At 46.2% G+C, this 12,677-nt stretch overlaps 1 protein-coding gene across 2 annotated transcripts in view; it reads right to left on the reverse strand.

Annotated features, from left to right (window-relative positions):
- PLBD2 (phospholipase B domain containing 2) overlaps positions 1-12,363 on the reverse strand; it is a 28,272-nt gene extending 15,909 nt beyond the window's left edge. The window contains exons 1-2 of one of the 2 annotated variants that reach the window (XM_081253410.1): positions 12,005-12,363; positions 1,378-1,471 (exon numbers count right to left, since the gene is read on the reverse strand). In XM_081253410.1, coding sequence (XP_081109536.1) covers positions 1,378-1,471; positions 12,005-12,294 — 384 coding nt within the window. In that variant the 5' untranslated portion in view covers positions 12,295-12,363. The remainder of the gene's footprint in view (positions 1-1,377; positions 1,472-12,004) is intronic. The other variant, XM_081253411.1, reaches the window with a different exon arrangement.
- Positions 12,364-12,677: the final 314 nt, after the last annotated feature.

A 12,677-nucleotide genomic window follows, 5' to 3' on the forward strand; every position in this document is an offset into this window, starting at 1 on the left:
GTGGCCTGACCCAGTGTCTGACACCTCCCCAGACACCGAGGTCCCAGCAGGGCATCTCAAACTGCAGCTGGATGTCAGAATGAGGAGAGGGAGCTTATTAAACGCTGTCACACTGTACACCGTCTCCTGGGACGTGTTCTGTCCTTCTCACCACCATGCATCTCACACCCATCCACTCTGCTCGTTCATTTTCACTGCTCTATGATCCTGCACTGTGTGACATTACTGCAATCCGGTTACCCGTGCATCCACCGGTGGCGTTTGAGTGTGTTTGCCTCGGGGCTGCTTTGAACCCCTTAAGTACACACCTAAGGAGTGGGGCCCCTGGGTCCTAAGGCATGTGTGTATTCAACTCTACAAGTTAACGCCAAATTACATTCCAACGTGGGTGTCACACCTTCACGCACAGTGTGGGAGCATGACCAGCCCGCCACGGCCTCACCCACTCCTGATGTGGTCTGCCTTCTGAAATCTGTGATTATCACTTTTAAAAAGCCCAAAAGCAGGTAAAGCAAAATAATATGTTGTTTAAGGTTTCATCACATGTCGTAAAACTAGTTTAACCAAAGGAAGGGAGTGGAAATAACTCAAATGTCCACCCACTGATGAAAGGATAAATAAAATAGTCTGTCGCTACAATGCAATATTATTCGGCCATAAGAAGGAATAACGTTCTAACATACACTAAAACATGGAGGAACCCTGGAAACAAGTTAAAGAAGCCAGCCACAAAAGACCACATACTGGATGATTCCTTTCATGGGAACTGTTCAGAATAAGCAAATCCGTAGAGACAGAAAGTAGATTAGCGGCTGCCGGGGGCTGGGTGGAGTGGGGAAAAAGGGAGGTGACTGCTAACAGGTATGGGGTTTCTCTCTGGGGTGATGAGAATGTTATGGAATTAGATAGTGGTAGTGGTTGTCCAACCTTATGAATATACTAAAAACCACTGAACTGTACATTATAAAATGGTGAATTTTATGGCATGTGAATTCTATCTCGATATAAATGAATGAATGAATGAAAGGGAATGACAGCCACCACAAGTAGTGTGGTGGGTGTCTCTGGGGTAGGAGAGGCAGGGGAACGGAGTCGAGAGGGGGCTTCAATGGTTTTAGTAACATTCCAGGGTGTAGTTTGGGCGTTCATTTTATTACTAAGCTTCGTAACTTGGAATGTGTTGTGTATTTTTTATATGCATTGAATAGCACCCAGCATAAATTTTTAACAAATACATGTGAGCCTTTTCTCCCCAACTAGATGGAAGGCTGGGGGTGGGAGAGCCCCCTCTACACACATCTCAGAACCCTCCAAAGCTCCCTGGGGAACACACTTGATGGGCGGGGGAAACCCCGGGGTCCCGCGTTTGGCCCTTACCTCCTCGGACACGGCGGCCTCCACCACGCCCGCTGCGTAGGCCTGCAGACTATCATTGTAGTGGCCGTTCGTGTGCAGCTCCAGAAAGGCCCACCTGCAGGGGTAGGAGAGGGGACACTTGGTCAGCGAGGGGGCGAGCGTGAAACGGGCCCTCAGCTCGGCATGCACCTGTCTGCAGTTTTAAACCATAGAAAACAACGCAGTGACGAACTGCCATTCACATGAATGTCTGTCGGTCTGTCTCTGTGCACGTGTCAGGCTAAATCCCTAAAAGAGCAACTGCTAGGTCAAAGGACACATGCATTTTTAATTTTAACAGATACTGACAAACAGCCTCCCCCAGGGCTGTACTAACCTTCATTCTCCGCCCCTCCCCCACGATAATACCAGCTAATGTCTACTGAGGGTTTCTTCTGAGCCAGGCACTGTTCTAGTCACTTCCGTATCTATTAACTCATGTACTAGTCCTCATGACAATCCCACAGTCCTGCAAGGCAGGCACCGTTACTGTCTCCATCGTACAGAAGGGGAGGGAGTTCAAGCACAGTTACGTACCTGCTGTGGTAGACGGCATCGCAGCCTCTTCCCCCCACGTCCATGCCTTTTGCTGTGTGGCTTTACATCCCCCCCACCACTGGCCAAATGTCCTTCCCTGTCCCCTTGATTTGGGCTCAGTCATGTCATATGACTTGCTCTGGCCGATGGAATGCGGTAGAAGTGACTTGTCTCAGTTATGAGATTAGCCTTCAAAGGGCCTCCCGTGTTTCCACTTGTGTCCCTGCTATGGCCACGAGAAAAACATGCCTGGCCAGCTCACTGGTCCCAGGAATATGAGAGACACGTGTTGTTGACCAGGTCTGCAGAGCTACAGCATGAAGCAGAGCTGCCCCAACTGCTCCAAGGATCCATGAGCATAAACGGTTGTCGTTCCAAGCTGCTGAGTTTGGGGGCAGTTTGTTATACAGCACTGTTGCCCAATACTAGCTGATAACACACACCAAAGGTCACAGAGCTAAGAAGGGCAAAGCTAGGATTCAATTCCAGGCAGGCTGGCTCCCAGGAAGCAGATTCTGATCAGGAGGTCTGGGGTAAAGCCCAAGACTCCGTATTTCTAACTAGCTCCCAGGTGATGCCTGGGGTATATACTGCATTTCTACAACACACAAACTCCTGTCTGTGCACTTCCCTGCTTACAATCAATCTTTTTCATCCTGACTACGGTGACAGGTGAAAAATTCAATCACGTAATTATAATCCTTTAATGAGTTAAGCTACATATATTTTCTTATTTCTTATTGGTCATTTATAGTTCTTTGGTTCATGTCCTTTACTCATTTTTCTCTACCGTGGTTTTTTCCATCTCATTATTATTATTATTTTTCGGCTGCACCATGGCTTGCGGGATCTCAGTTCCCCAACCAGGGATTGAACCTTGGCCACGGCTGTGAAAGCACCAAATCCTAACCACTAGACCACCAGGGAATTCCCATCGCCTTTTCTTATTGGTTGGTGAAATTCTCTATATACATATTAGCCCTTGGCTTGTCACTAATATTGAAAGTACCTGTATTTTAATTTATTTTTGCTTTTGTTTTTGCCATATGGCAGTTTTCAGTTTTGTCCTATCAGCCTTTCCTTTATGGGTCTGGATTTCATCCTTGCTCCAAGTACACAAAGAATATTCACCCAAGTGACTTCTGTAACTAAGGAAAACACTTGTGAAGTCAATTTCTATTAAGAAAATGAGGGCAACAGAAGACACTAATGAGACCTTGAAGAGGCTACACAACACGGAGAGCCAGGCTCAGCCAGGACTGTCGCACAGGAATTTGGCTAAAAAGTCACCAAAGAGCTCCAGGACAGGCACAGCTCTGCCCTAGAGAAGACACAGGAGAGGAAATGACTATCAAAATACTCACACGCAATAGTTTTGGCACTCAAGCTTCTTTGAGCACCTACTGGGTGCCAGACACCGAGGGTATACAAGAATGAATATATGTAACTGCTATGACGAGAAAAGGAATAAAGTACCCTGAGGAGGTACGCTCCTGCTGCTACTGAGTAAAATCTAGGAAGGCTTCACAGAAGGGGTGACAGCTGCTCCAGGTTTTGAAGTTTAAGTAGGAGCTTGCAGGGAGAAGGGGGGTGGGGGGGGAGGAGAGGGAAAGTAAAAGAAGGAAGCCTGAGCTCTGAGAGTTCCAAAGCAAAGAACTTGAGCTACAAGATAAAATGGACCTGTGGGGACTGGTAATGAGGCCCTGCTAGGGTGGATAACAATAGCCCCCAGTGCTAAGCACATCACATGTCTACTTTTCTCTCTAAATTCTCCCAAAGACCCTATGACATGAGTTTGATTCTCCCAATTTACAGTTGTGGGACCCGAGGCTCAGAGAGGTGAAGTCACTTGCCCAACAGAGCTGAGACTAACATCACAGAGCGTGATGTGCTCTGAGCCTCTACCTTAACTGAGTTTTGTGGGGGATTGTTTTGTCCTTGAAGGTGAAGGAGTTAGTTCTTATCAAACAAATCTAAGAGCCATGAACTTCCGGCTAATGACTCACATATAACCACAGATATGGACAGAAAAACACAAGAGACTAGAATGAAGGTTTTAAATTTCAAGGAGAGTGGAGGACAAAGAGAGTCTGGGATTGTGGGTCCCTCAGGCATCGTTTGAATCCCCAGGTCTCTCTCTTATCAACTGTGTACCTTTGGGCAAATTGCTTAACCTCTCTGGGCCTCAGTTTCCTCACCTGTAAAATGGGCAAAGCGATTCCCACTTCAGAGGGTTGCCATGGCAGGTGCCAGAAGAGAACTCATGTTTTATACTCACTGAATATGTGTCTCATCATGAACCTGAGAGGGGAGGTTTGGAGCAATCCAGTAGACTTGGTGATGGGAAGAAATTTAAAACAGGGTACAGAATGTAGTTCCCCTTGTGATTTAAAAAAAAAAAAAAAAAGCGGGGAATCAAGGGAGAACATACACAACTTACATAAAACCAAAAAGGCTGTTCAGATGCCAAGTCCTGGTTATAACTGAGAGGCCAGTGGCCTTCTTCCAGACAGCGCCTGCTTAAAAGCTCTCCTTCTGCAGGGAGCAGGCTCAGTCAAGGCCACAGTGCTGAGGCCCTGAAGACAGGCAGCAGCTAGGAACTCACCCTGTGACTGGTGCTCACACAGCCCTCACGGATGTGTATGAGCATCCTTGTTCACAGCAGCATTTTTTATTTTTAACATCTTTATTAGAGTATAATTGCTTTACAATGGTGTGTTAGTTTCTGCTTTATAACAAAGTGAATCAGTTATACATATACATATGTTCCCATCTCTCTTCCCTCTTGCATCTCCCGCCCTCCCACCCCCCCATCCCACCCCTCTAGGTGGTCACAAAGCACCGAGCTGATCTCCCTGTGCTATGCGGCTGCTTCCCACTAGCTATCTGTTTTACGTTTGGTAGCGTATATATGTCCATGCCACTCTCTCACTTCGTCCCAGCTTACCCTTCCCCCTCCCCGTGTCCTCAAGTCCATTCTCTAGTAAGTCTGCATCTTTATTCGCATCTTGCCCCTAGGTTCTTCATGACCCTTTCTTTTTTTAGATTCCATATATATGTGTTAGCATACGGTATTTGTTTTTCTCTTTCTGACTTACTTCACTGTGTATGACAGCCTCTAGGTCCAACCACCTCACTACAAATAACTCAGTTTTGTTCCTTTTTATGGCTGAGTAATATTCCGTTGTATATATGTGCCACATCTTCTTTATCCATTCATCTGTTGATGGACATTTCGGCTGCTTCCATGTCCTGGCTATTGTAAATAGAGCTCACAGCAGCATTTTTGACAAGAGCTGAGGAAAACAGGACCCTCCCAAAACATCCAGTGTTAGGGGCCTGATACAATCATCTATCCATATATGCGGTGGGCTTCTAGAACCGTGTGGCAGACCGCCATGTGCTGATGAGATGTCAGACACAACGTTTTTTTTAAAAAAAATAAGATTAGAGAAGGACAAACGGTGGACTCAGGATAACCTCAAATACAAACACATTACACGCACACACATACCAGTACATATACACATGTATGTATGTATGTATGTTTAGGCCTGTTTATGCATAGAAAATTCTAGAAGAAAGAACTAACAGTGGTTATATATAAAAAGAAAGAGTGGGGAGTGCAGTTTACCTTCCACATTCCACCTCACCTTTCTAAACTGCTAGAATTTTTTTACCATGGAAAGTTGTATAATTTTTGTGTAATAATGACAAAGATTTAAAAGAGAGCAGTGTGACTCTTTCAAGCTGGACAGAAAGGAAAAGGATGAGTGGAGAGTGACAATTCCCCCCCCAACCCCCCCAGCCAGGCCACAGTACTGTAAATATGGAATTAGGCACTGCCCTTGTTGGAGAGAGTGCCTTCTGCATTCCTCTCTGAACCGCCTCATTCCAAAGGGCAACTAGGGTGATTCAGTTTGGATGGGGTTTGTGCACTTTGCTCGAGTTCTCAGAAAACCTGGCTACGCACGTGTCTGCCTATCTTTCCAGAATACCTTGGAAAGAGAGTGATTCCCACTCATGAGGGAATTTCAGTGCTAGAGCCCCTCTGGCTGATCTCTGAGGATCCCTCTGTTGCCTCGGGCCCTAAGCCCTAATCAAATGATTTTCTTCCAGGCCCCAACAAGGCTGGTGCCATCCTCATCTCGGGGGGTGAGGCAGCTGCCGACAGCCACCTGTAGGAAGTGTCCAGGCAGAGATCTGAACCTAGATCTCTCTGATGTTAAGCCTGAAACCCTGCCTCTACCACATCTCCACGCTCTCCCAGCCTCAGCTTCCCCATCTGTAAAACGGGAAGGCTTGGACATCAGCAAATGGATTCTGGAATCCCTCACTGCTGTGCTGGCTGACAACTTTGGGAGACTCTACCCCAGTCCCTGGCCAAAACAAAACAAAAAAACAAACCACTGGAAAGAATGTGTTTCTAAAGCAAAATGTCCCCATTAGACTGTTCTTGATTCAGAGATCATGTCCTTCCTGCTTGTTTGGTTCTAAAATAGCTGATCTTTTATTAGATGAAATGGGCAGAGATCAATAAATATTGTTCTGGTTTGTTTTTAATGCACTTGTCTGGCAAAAATAAAAAGTTGGCTGCACTGAATCTATTTCCCCAATCTTTTTTTTTTTTTTTTTCTGGAAAGTGTATGGGCCACACTGTGGTTTTATGTCAGGGACAGCTAATACCTCTGAGATGACTCCAGGATCTAATGAAGAGGCCACGTTTGGGAAAAGCCAGACCATTCTTGTGAGAAAAGCAAGGGGTCACAAATCCCCCCTCACCATCATTGTCCCTTCAGTGTATAGTGTGCCCTGGACACCCGCTACTATGTGGGATGTACCACCTCATCTGTGGCTATCACTCCTTTTCCATTCTTGATGGTGTAAGCTTATCTTTTGTGACTTTTCAAAGAAACAGTTGGATAACTAATAAGAACCTGCTGTATAGCACAGGGAACTCTACTCAATACTCTGTAATGGGCTACGTGGGAGAAGAATCTAAAAAAAAAATGTAGATATATGTATAACTGATTCACTTTGCTGTACACCTGAAACTAATACAACATTGTACATCAGCTATACTCCAATAAAAAATTTTTTTTTAAATTAAAGAGAGAAGAGAAGAGCTAACACCCATCCTTCTCAAACTCTTCCAAAAAATTGCAGAGGAAGGAACACTCCCAAACTCATTCTATGAGGCCACCATCACCCTGATTCCAAAACCAGACAAAGATACTACAAAAAAAGAAAATTACAGACCAATATCACTGATGAATATAGATGCAAAAATCCCCAACAAAATATTAGCAAACAGAATCCAACAACACATTAAAAGGATCATACACCATGATCAAGTGGGATTTATCCCAAGGATGCAAGGATTCTTCAACATACGCAAATCAATCACTGTGATACATCCTATTAACAAACTGAAGAATAAAAACCATATGATCATCTCAATAGGTGCAGAAAAAGCTTTTGACAAAATTCAACACCCATTTATGATAAAAACTCTCCAGAAAGTGGGCATAGAGGGAACCTACCTCAACATAATAAAGGCCATATACGACAAACCCACAGCAAACATCATTCTCAATGGTGAAAAACTGAAAGCATTTCCTCTAAGATCAGGAACAAGACAAGGATGTCCACTCTCACCACTATTATTCAACATAATTTTGGAAGTCCTAGCCACGGCAATCAGAGAAGAAAAAGAAATAAAAGGAATACAAATTGGAAAAGAAGAAGTAAAACTGTCACTGTTTGCAGATGACATGATACTATACATAGAGAACGCTAAAGATGCCACCAGAAAACTACTAGAGCTAATCAGTGAATTTGGTAAAGTTGCAGGATACAAAATTAATGCACAGATATCTCCTGCATTCCTATATACTAATAATGAAAAATCTGACAGAGAAATTATGGAAACACTCCCATTTACCATTGCAACAAAAAGAATAAAATACCTAGGAATAAACCTACCTAGGGAAACAAAAGACCTGTATGCAGAAAACTATAAGACACTGATGAAAGAAATTAAAGATGATACCAACAGATGGAGAGATATACCATGTTCTTGGATTAGAAGAATCAATATTGTGAAAATGACTATACTACCCAAAGCAATCTACAGATCCAATGCAATCCCTATCAAATTACCAATGGCATTTTTTACAGAACTAGAACAAAAAATCCTAGAATTTATATGGAGACACAAAAGACCCCAAATAGCCAAAGCAGTCTTGAGGGAAAAAAGCAGAGCTGGAGGAATCAGACTCCCTGACTTCAGACTATACTACAAAGCTACAGTCATCAAGACAATATGGTACTGGCATAAAAATAGAAATATAGATCAATGGAACAAGATAGAAAGCCCAGAGATAAACCCACACACCTATGGTCAACTAGTCTATGACAAAGGAGGCAAGGATATACAATGGAGAAAAGACAGTCTCCTTAATAAGTGGTGCTGGGAAAACTGGACAGCTACATGTAAAAGAATGAAATTAGAACACTCCCTAACACCATACACAAAAATAAACTCAAAATGGATTCGAGACCTAAATGTAAGACCGGACACTATAAAACTCTTAGAGGAAAACATAGGCAGAACACTCTTTGACATAAATCACAGCAAGAACTTTTTTGATCCACCTCCTAGAGTAATGGAAGTAGAAACAAAAGTAAACAAACGGGACCTAATGAAACTTCAAAGCTTTTGCACAGCAAAGGAAACCATAAACAAGACGAAAAGACAACCCTCAGAATGGGAGAAAATATTTGCAAACGAATCAACGGACAAAGGATTAATCTCCAAAATATAAAAACAGCTCATGCAGCTCAGTATTAAAAAAACAAACAACCCAATCTAAAAATGGGCAGAAGACCTAAATAGACATTTCTCCAAAGGAGGCATACAGATGGCCAAGAAGCACATGAAAAGCTGTACAACATCACTAATTATTAGAGAAATGCACATCAAAACTACAATGAGGTATCACCTCACACCAGTCAGAATGGCCATCATCAGAAAATCTACAAACAACAAATGCTGGAGAGGGTGTGGAGAAAAGGGAACCCTCTTGCACTGTTGGTGGGAATGTAAATTGATATAGCCACTATGGAGAACAGTATGGAGGTTCCTTAAAAAACTAAAAATAGAACTACCATATGACCCAGCAATCCCACTACTGGGCATATACCCAGAGAAAACCATAATTCAAAAAGACACATGCACCCCAATGTTCACTGCAGCACTATTTACAACAGCCAGGTCATGGAAGCAACCTAAATGCTCACAGACAGACGACTGGATAAAGAAGATGTGGTACATATATACAATGGAATATTACTCAGCCATAAAAAGGAATGAAATTGGGTCATTTGTAGAGACGTGGATGGATCTAGAGACTGTCATACAGAGTGAAGTAAGTCAGAAAGAGAAAAACAAATATCGTATATTAATGCATATATGTGGAACCTAGAAAAATGGTACAGATGAACCGTTTTGCAGGGCAGAAATTGAGACACAGATGTAGAAAAGAAACGTATGGACACCAAGGGGGGAAAGCGGCAGGGGGGTGGGGGGCTGGGATGAACTGTGAGATTGGGATTGACATGTATACACTGATGTGTATAAAATGGATGACTAATAAGAACCTGCTGTATAAAAAAATAAATTAAATTAAATACAAAAAAAATAGATTAAAAAAAGAAAAAAAAAGAAACAGTTGGGTGATATTTATCCATTTTACTGGGCTGGGTTTCTGCCTGTTGGTGGTAGATTTGGGTTGTTTCCCAGTTTCCTAATAGGTTAGTTCCATTGGTATTCACTTCCTCTCCCAACTTGAAGGCTATTTAGGTCAATCAGCTGGTTGGGGGGCATCAGGTCAGAAAAGGAGGAAAAGGTAAGGTTGGAGGGCTCGGTCTCCCCAGGACCAAGACCAGAGCCAGGCTGGCGCAGGCGCTGCTTCTGGGTGCATCTCTGATCCCCTAGCATTAAATCCTAAATGTTTCAGGCTCCATGGGGAGTGTCAGTCCAGAGTCAGATACAGCACAAGTAAGAGGAAAGATTATGGGGGAAGGAAACGTGCAAGTTATCCTGACAATCCCAGGATCTGGTGAAATTTGGGAGCCAGAAAGGAGGAAGGATCCCAATTCTAGGTGAACAGAAGAGTCAAACCATGATTTCCACCCTCCAAAAAATAAGACAGTCACCTGCAAATCAGCAATTTTGCTGCTCGGGCGCCAGGACACCCCAGATGTCTTTCTTACATCTCACTCCTGAGTTCTCAACAGGGTGTCTTTGAGGGCCTCCGTATCCCTGCTTATAAACTGGGGGCTTCCCATACAGTTTCCCCTACATCATAGTCCCAAGTGCTGTCAAACCCACAGGGAAAGGGGCAGACTGGACAGAAAAGATACTGGAACAGTGAAGTGAGAGCAAGAAGTGTGGAAGAGACCAGGCTCACTTCTCAGTTTCCCCATCTGCAAAGTGGGGGCAGAAGACACGCGCCCCTTTCTCTTTCATTCACTCCTTCCTTTAGTAAATAAACAGAGGTGCTTTCTGTGATCCCCCGAATTTCACTTCGAGCCCCACCTTCAGGAAGGAAACAGGCTCAGAGAGATGAAGTGATTTGCCCAAGGTCACACAGCGCCAGAGCTGAGCCTGGAAGAACTTTCCATCCAGCACAAGCAGGGGAGCCCTCTCCCCACTTCTCTGTTTTCCATAATTGACAGCAACACAGCCTAGCGGGGAACTGCTGGGGCCAAAGCCCCCTCCCCATGCTGAGCCTTACCTCTGTGCCTGCTCACTAGCATCCAGAGATTGTCATCTCTCTTAGCTCTGCTAAGCAGGGGCCCAAAACATATGAGTCAGCAGAGACTGGGTCACCAGATTCCAGAGTCACGTCGCCACAGAGTTCTGATTCCCTCCACAGACGCCAGCCCACTCTGTGGCTTCCTCTCCCTGGGAGCCTTCCCAGATTAGCCGCACCCAGCTCCTGTGTCTGCAGCAAGTCCTCTCCCCACAATCTCTGGTCTATCTAATATACTCCCAAGTGCCACAAAGCACCAGAACGGGGGTGTCCACAGTGTCCTATGTCTCCCCAACACCTGCAGAAATGAATGCAAGCCAGCCAAATGGATGGGGGCAGCAGTGGGAGAAGCCATGCCTGCTGGAGGGGGTAACGTATTCTAAGCACTCAGATGACTCCAGGATGGGATAGTTCAGGTGGGGGAGGAGGTGGGGGGGGACACAGGGTTCCCCAAGATTCCCCAGCACAGCGTGGATCCAGGGTCTGGGCCTTGCTGACAAGGCTTTGAGGCAGATGTTCCCCACTCCCAGGATTTTCCCTCCTGGCACCGTCTCCCTGACTGAATGGGGACCCCCTCAGCTCTGTGTCCCCATAGCCAAGAGCACCAGGTGAGTGAATGAATGAATGGACACCAGCCCTGGTACAAGACCTGAGAGCGGCACCACCCAACTACCCAGCCAGAGCACATCATCAAAATCCAGGCCACAGATGGGGAAATGAGAGCCCAGACAGGCAGAGGAGTTAGGTAAGAACCATACAACAGAATGACAGCCTGGGTCCCGGCGATAAGGATAGTGACGGTGACTGCCAAAGATGGAGTGCTTGGCTCCATACTAAGTATCTGGCCAAGCGACTTTCCCCTGGACCAGGAGAGAGGAGGGAAGCAAGGAGCAGAAGCCAAGCAATGATACAATCTGGGTCTTTGTGAATTTAGGGACCCTCTGTTTTCAGACTGGCCTGCAATCCAAGCTCAGTCCTGCTGCTCTGGTTCTGGAAAGAAGGCAGGGGGGCTGGCACCCATGGGGTAAGCTAAAACCAAGGAAGTGAGAATTTCTCCTCCCCGTGAGCTGAGGGATGCTGCATCAGCCCCACCCAACTACGGTGCAGCAGCCTCAGAGGTGGGACACTGACCCCCAGGGAGACAAGGATGGGACTCTGTCACCGCAAGAGGGTGGTCCTAGGGGCAGGTGAGGTCCGGCGCCCACGCAACTCCCTCCCCCGGCTGGTCCGCGCGAGATGGGGCCAACCCTTACCCGGTCTCGCGGATGGCGTTGGTAAGGTTGGCCCAGGCCACGGCGTCAGGGTGGCGGCCATCTACCAGGCGCAGCTGGCCCGTCTCAGGGTCCAGGAGCACCGAACGGCAGCGGGAGGCGGGTGGGACCGGCCTCCCCGGTCCCCGGTGACCCCTCGGGGTCGGGATCGCGCCGGTCAGGCCGCTCAGGAACAGCCCGACCAGCAGAGCCAGCACCAGGGCCAGCGCCAGCGCCCGCGTCAGCGCCCGGGTCAGGCGGCCGCCCGGGGATCCATACATGGGGTCCACCATGACGGTGCGGAGCCGGGCGCCGCAGCTCGGCTCACGTGACTACACTCCGCTACGGAGGGCCGGGCCAGGGCTGGCTGGAAAAGGAGGTTGGCGGTGGAGGGGCGGGGCTTGGGCCGAGCCCTTCCGGGTGGGCGGGGCCTGGGGGCGGGATGTAAGGGACGGGGCCATCTTAAAGGGGCCCGGCGCCCTCGTCAGCCTACTCAAACCTTGTAGTGGCACCCTTCCTCCGGGCTTTTTATTTTTCAAAAGTTTGAACCTCAAGAAAAGTTGCAAGAATAGTAAAGTATAATAAATATCCATATGCCTGTCATCAATTGCTAATATTTTGTCACATTTTATTAAGTGTCTCTTCATACTTATATGTAATTTTGCTCAACCATTTG

Source organism: Mesoplodon bidens, assembly GCF_964165515.1.
Source record: "Mesoplodon bidens genome assembly, chromosome: 13".
Lineage (NCBI taxonomy): Eukaryota > Metazoa > Chordata > Mammalia > Artiodactyla > Ziphiidae > Mesoplodon > Mesoplodon bidens.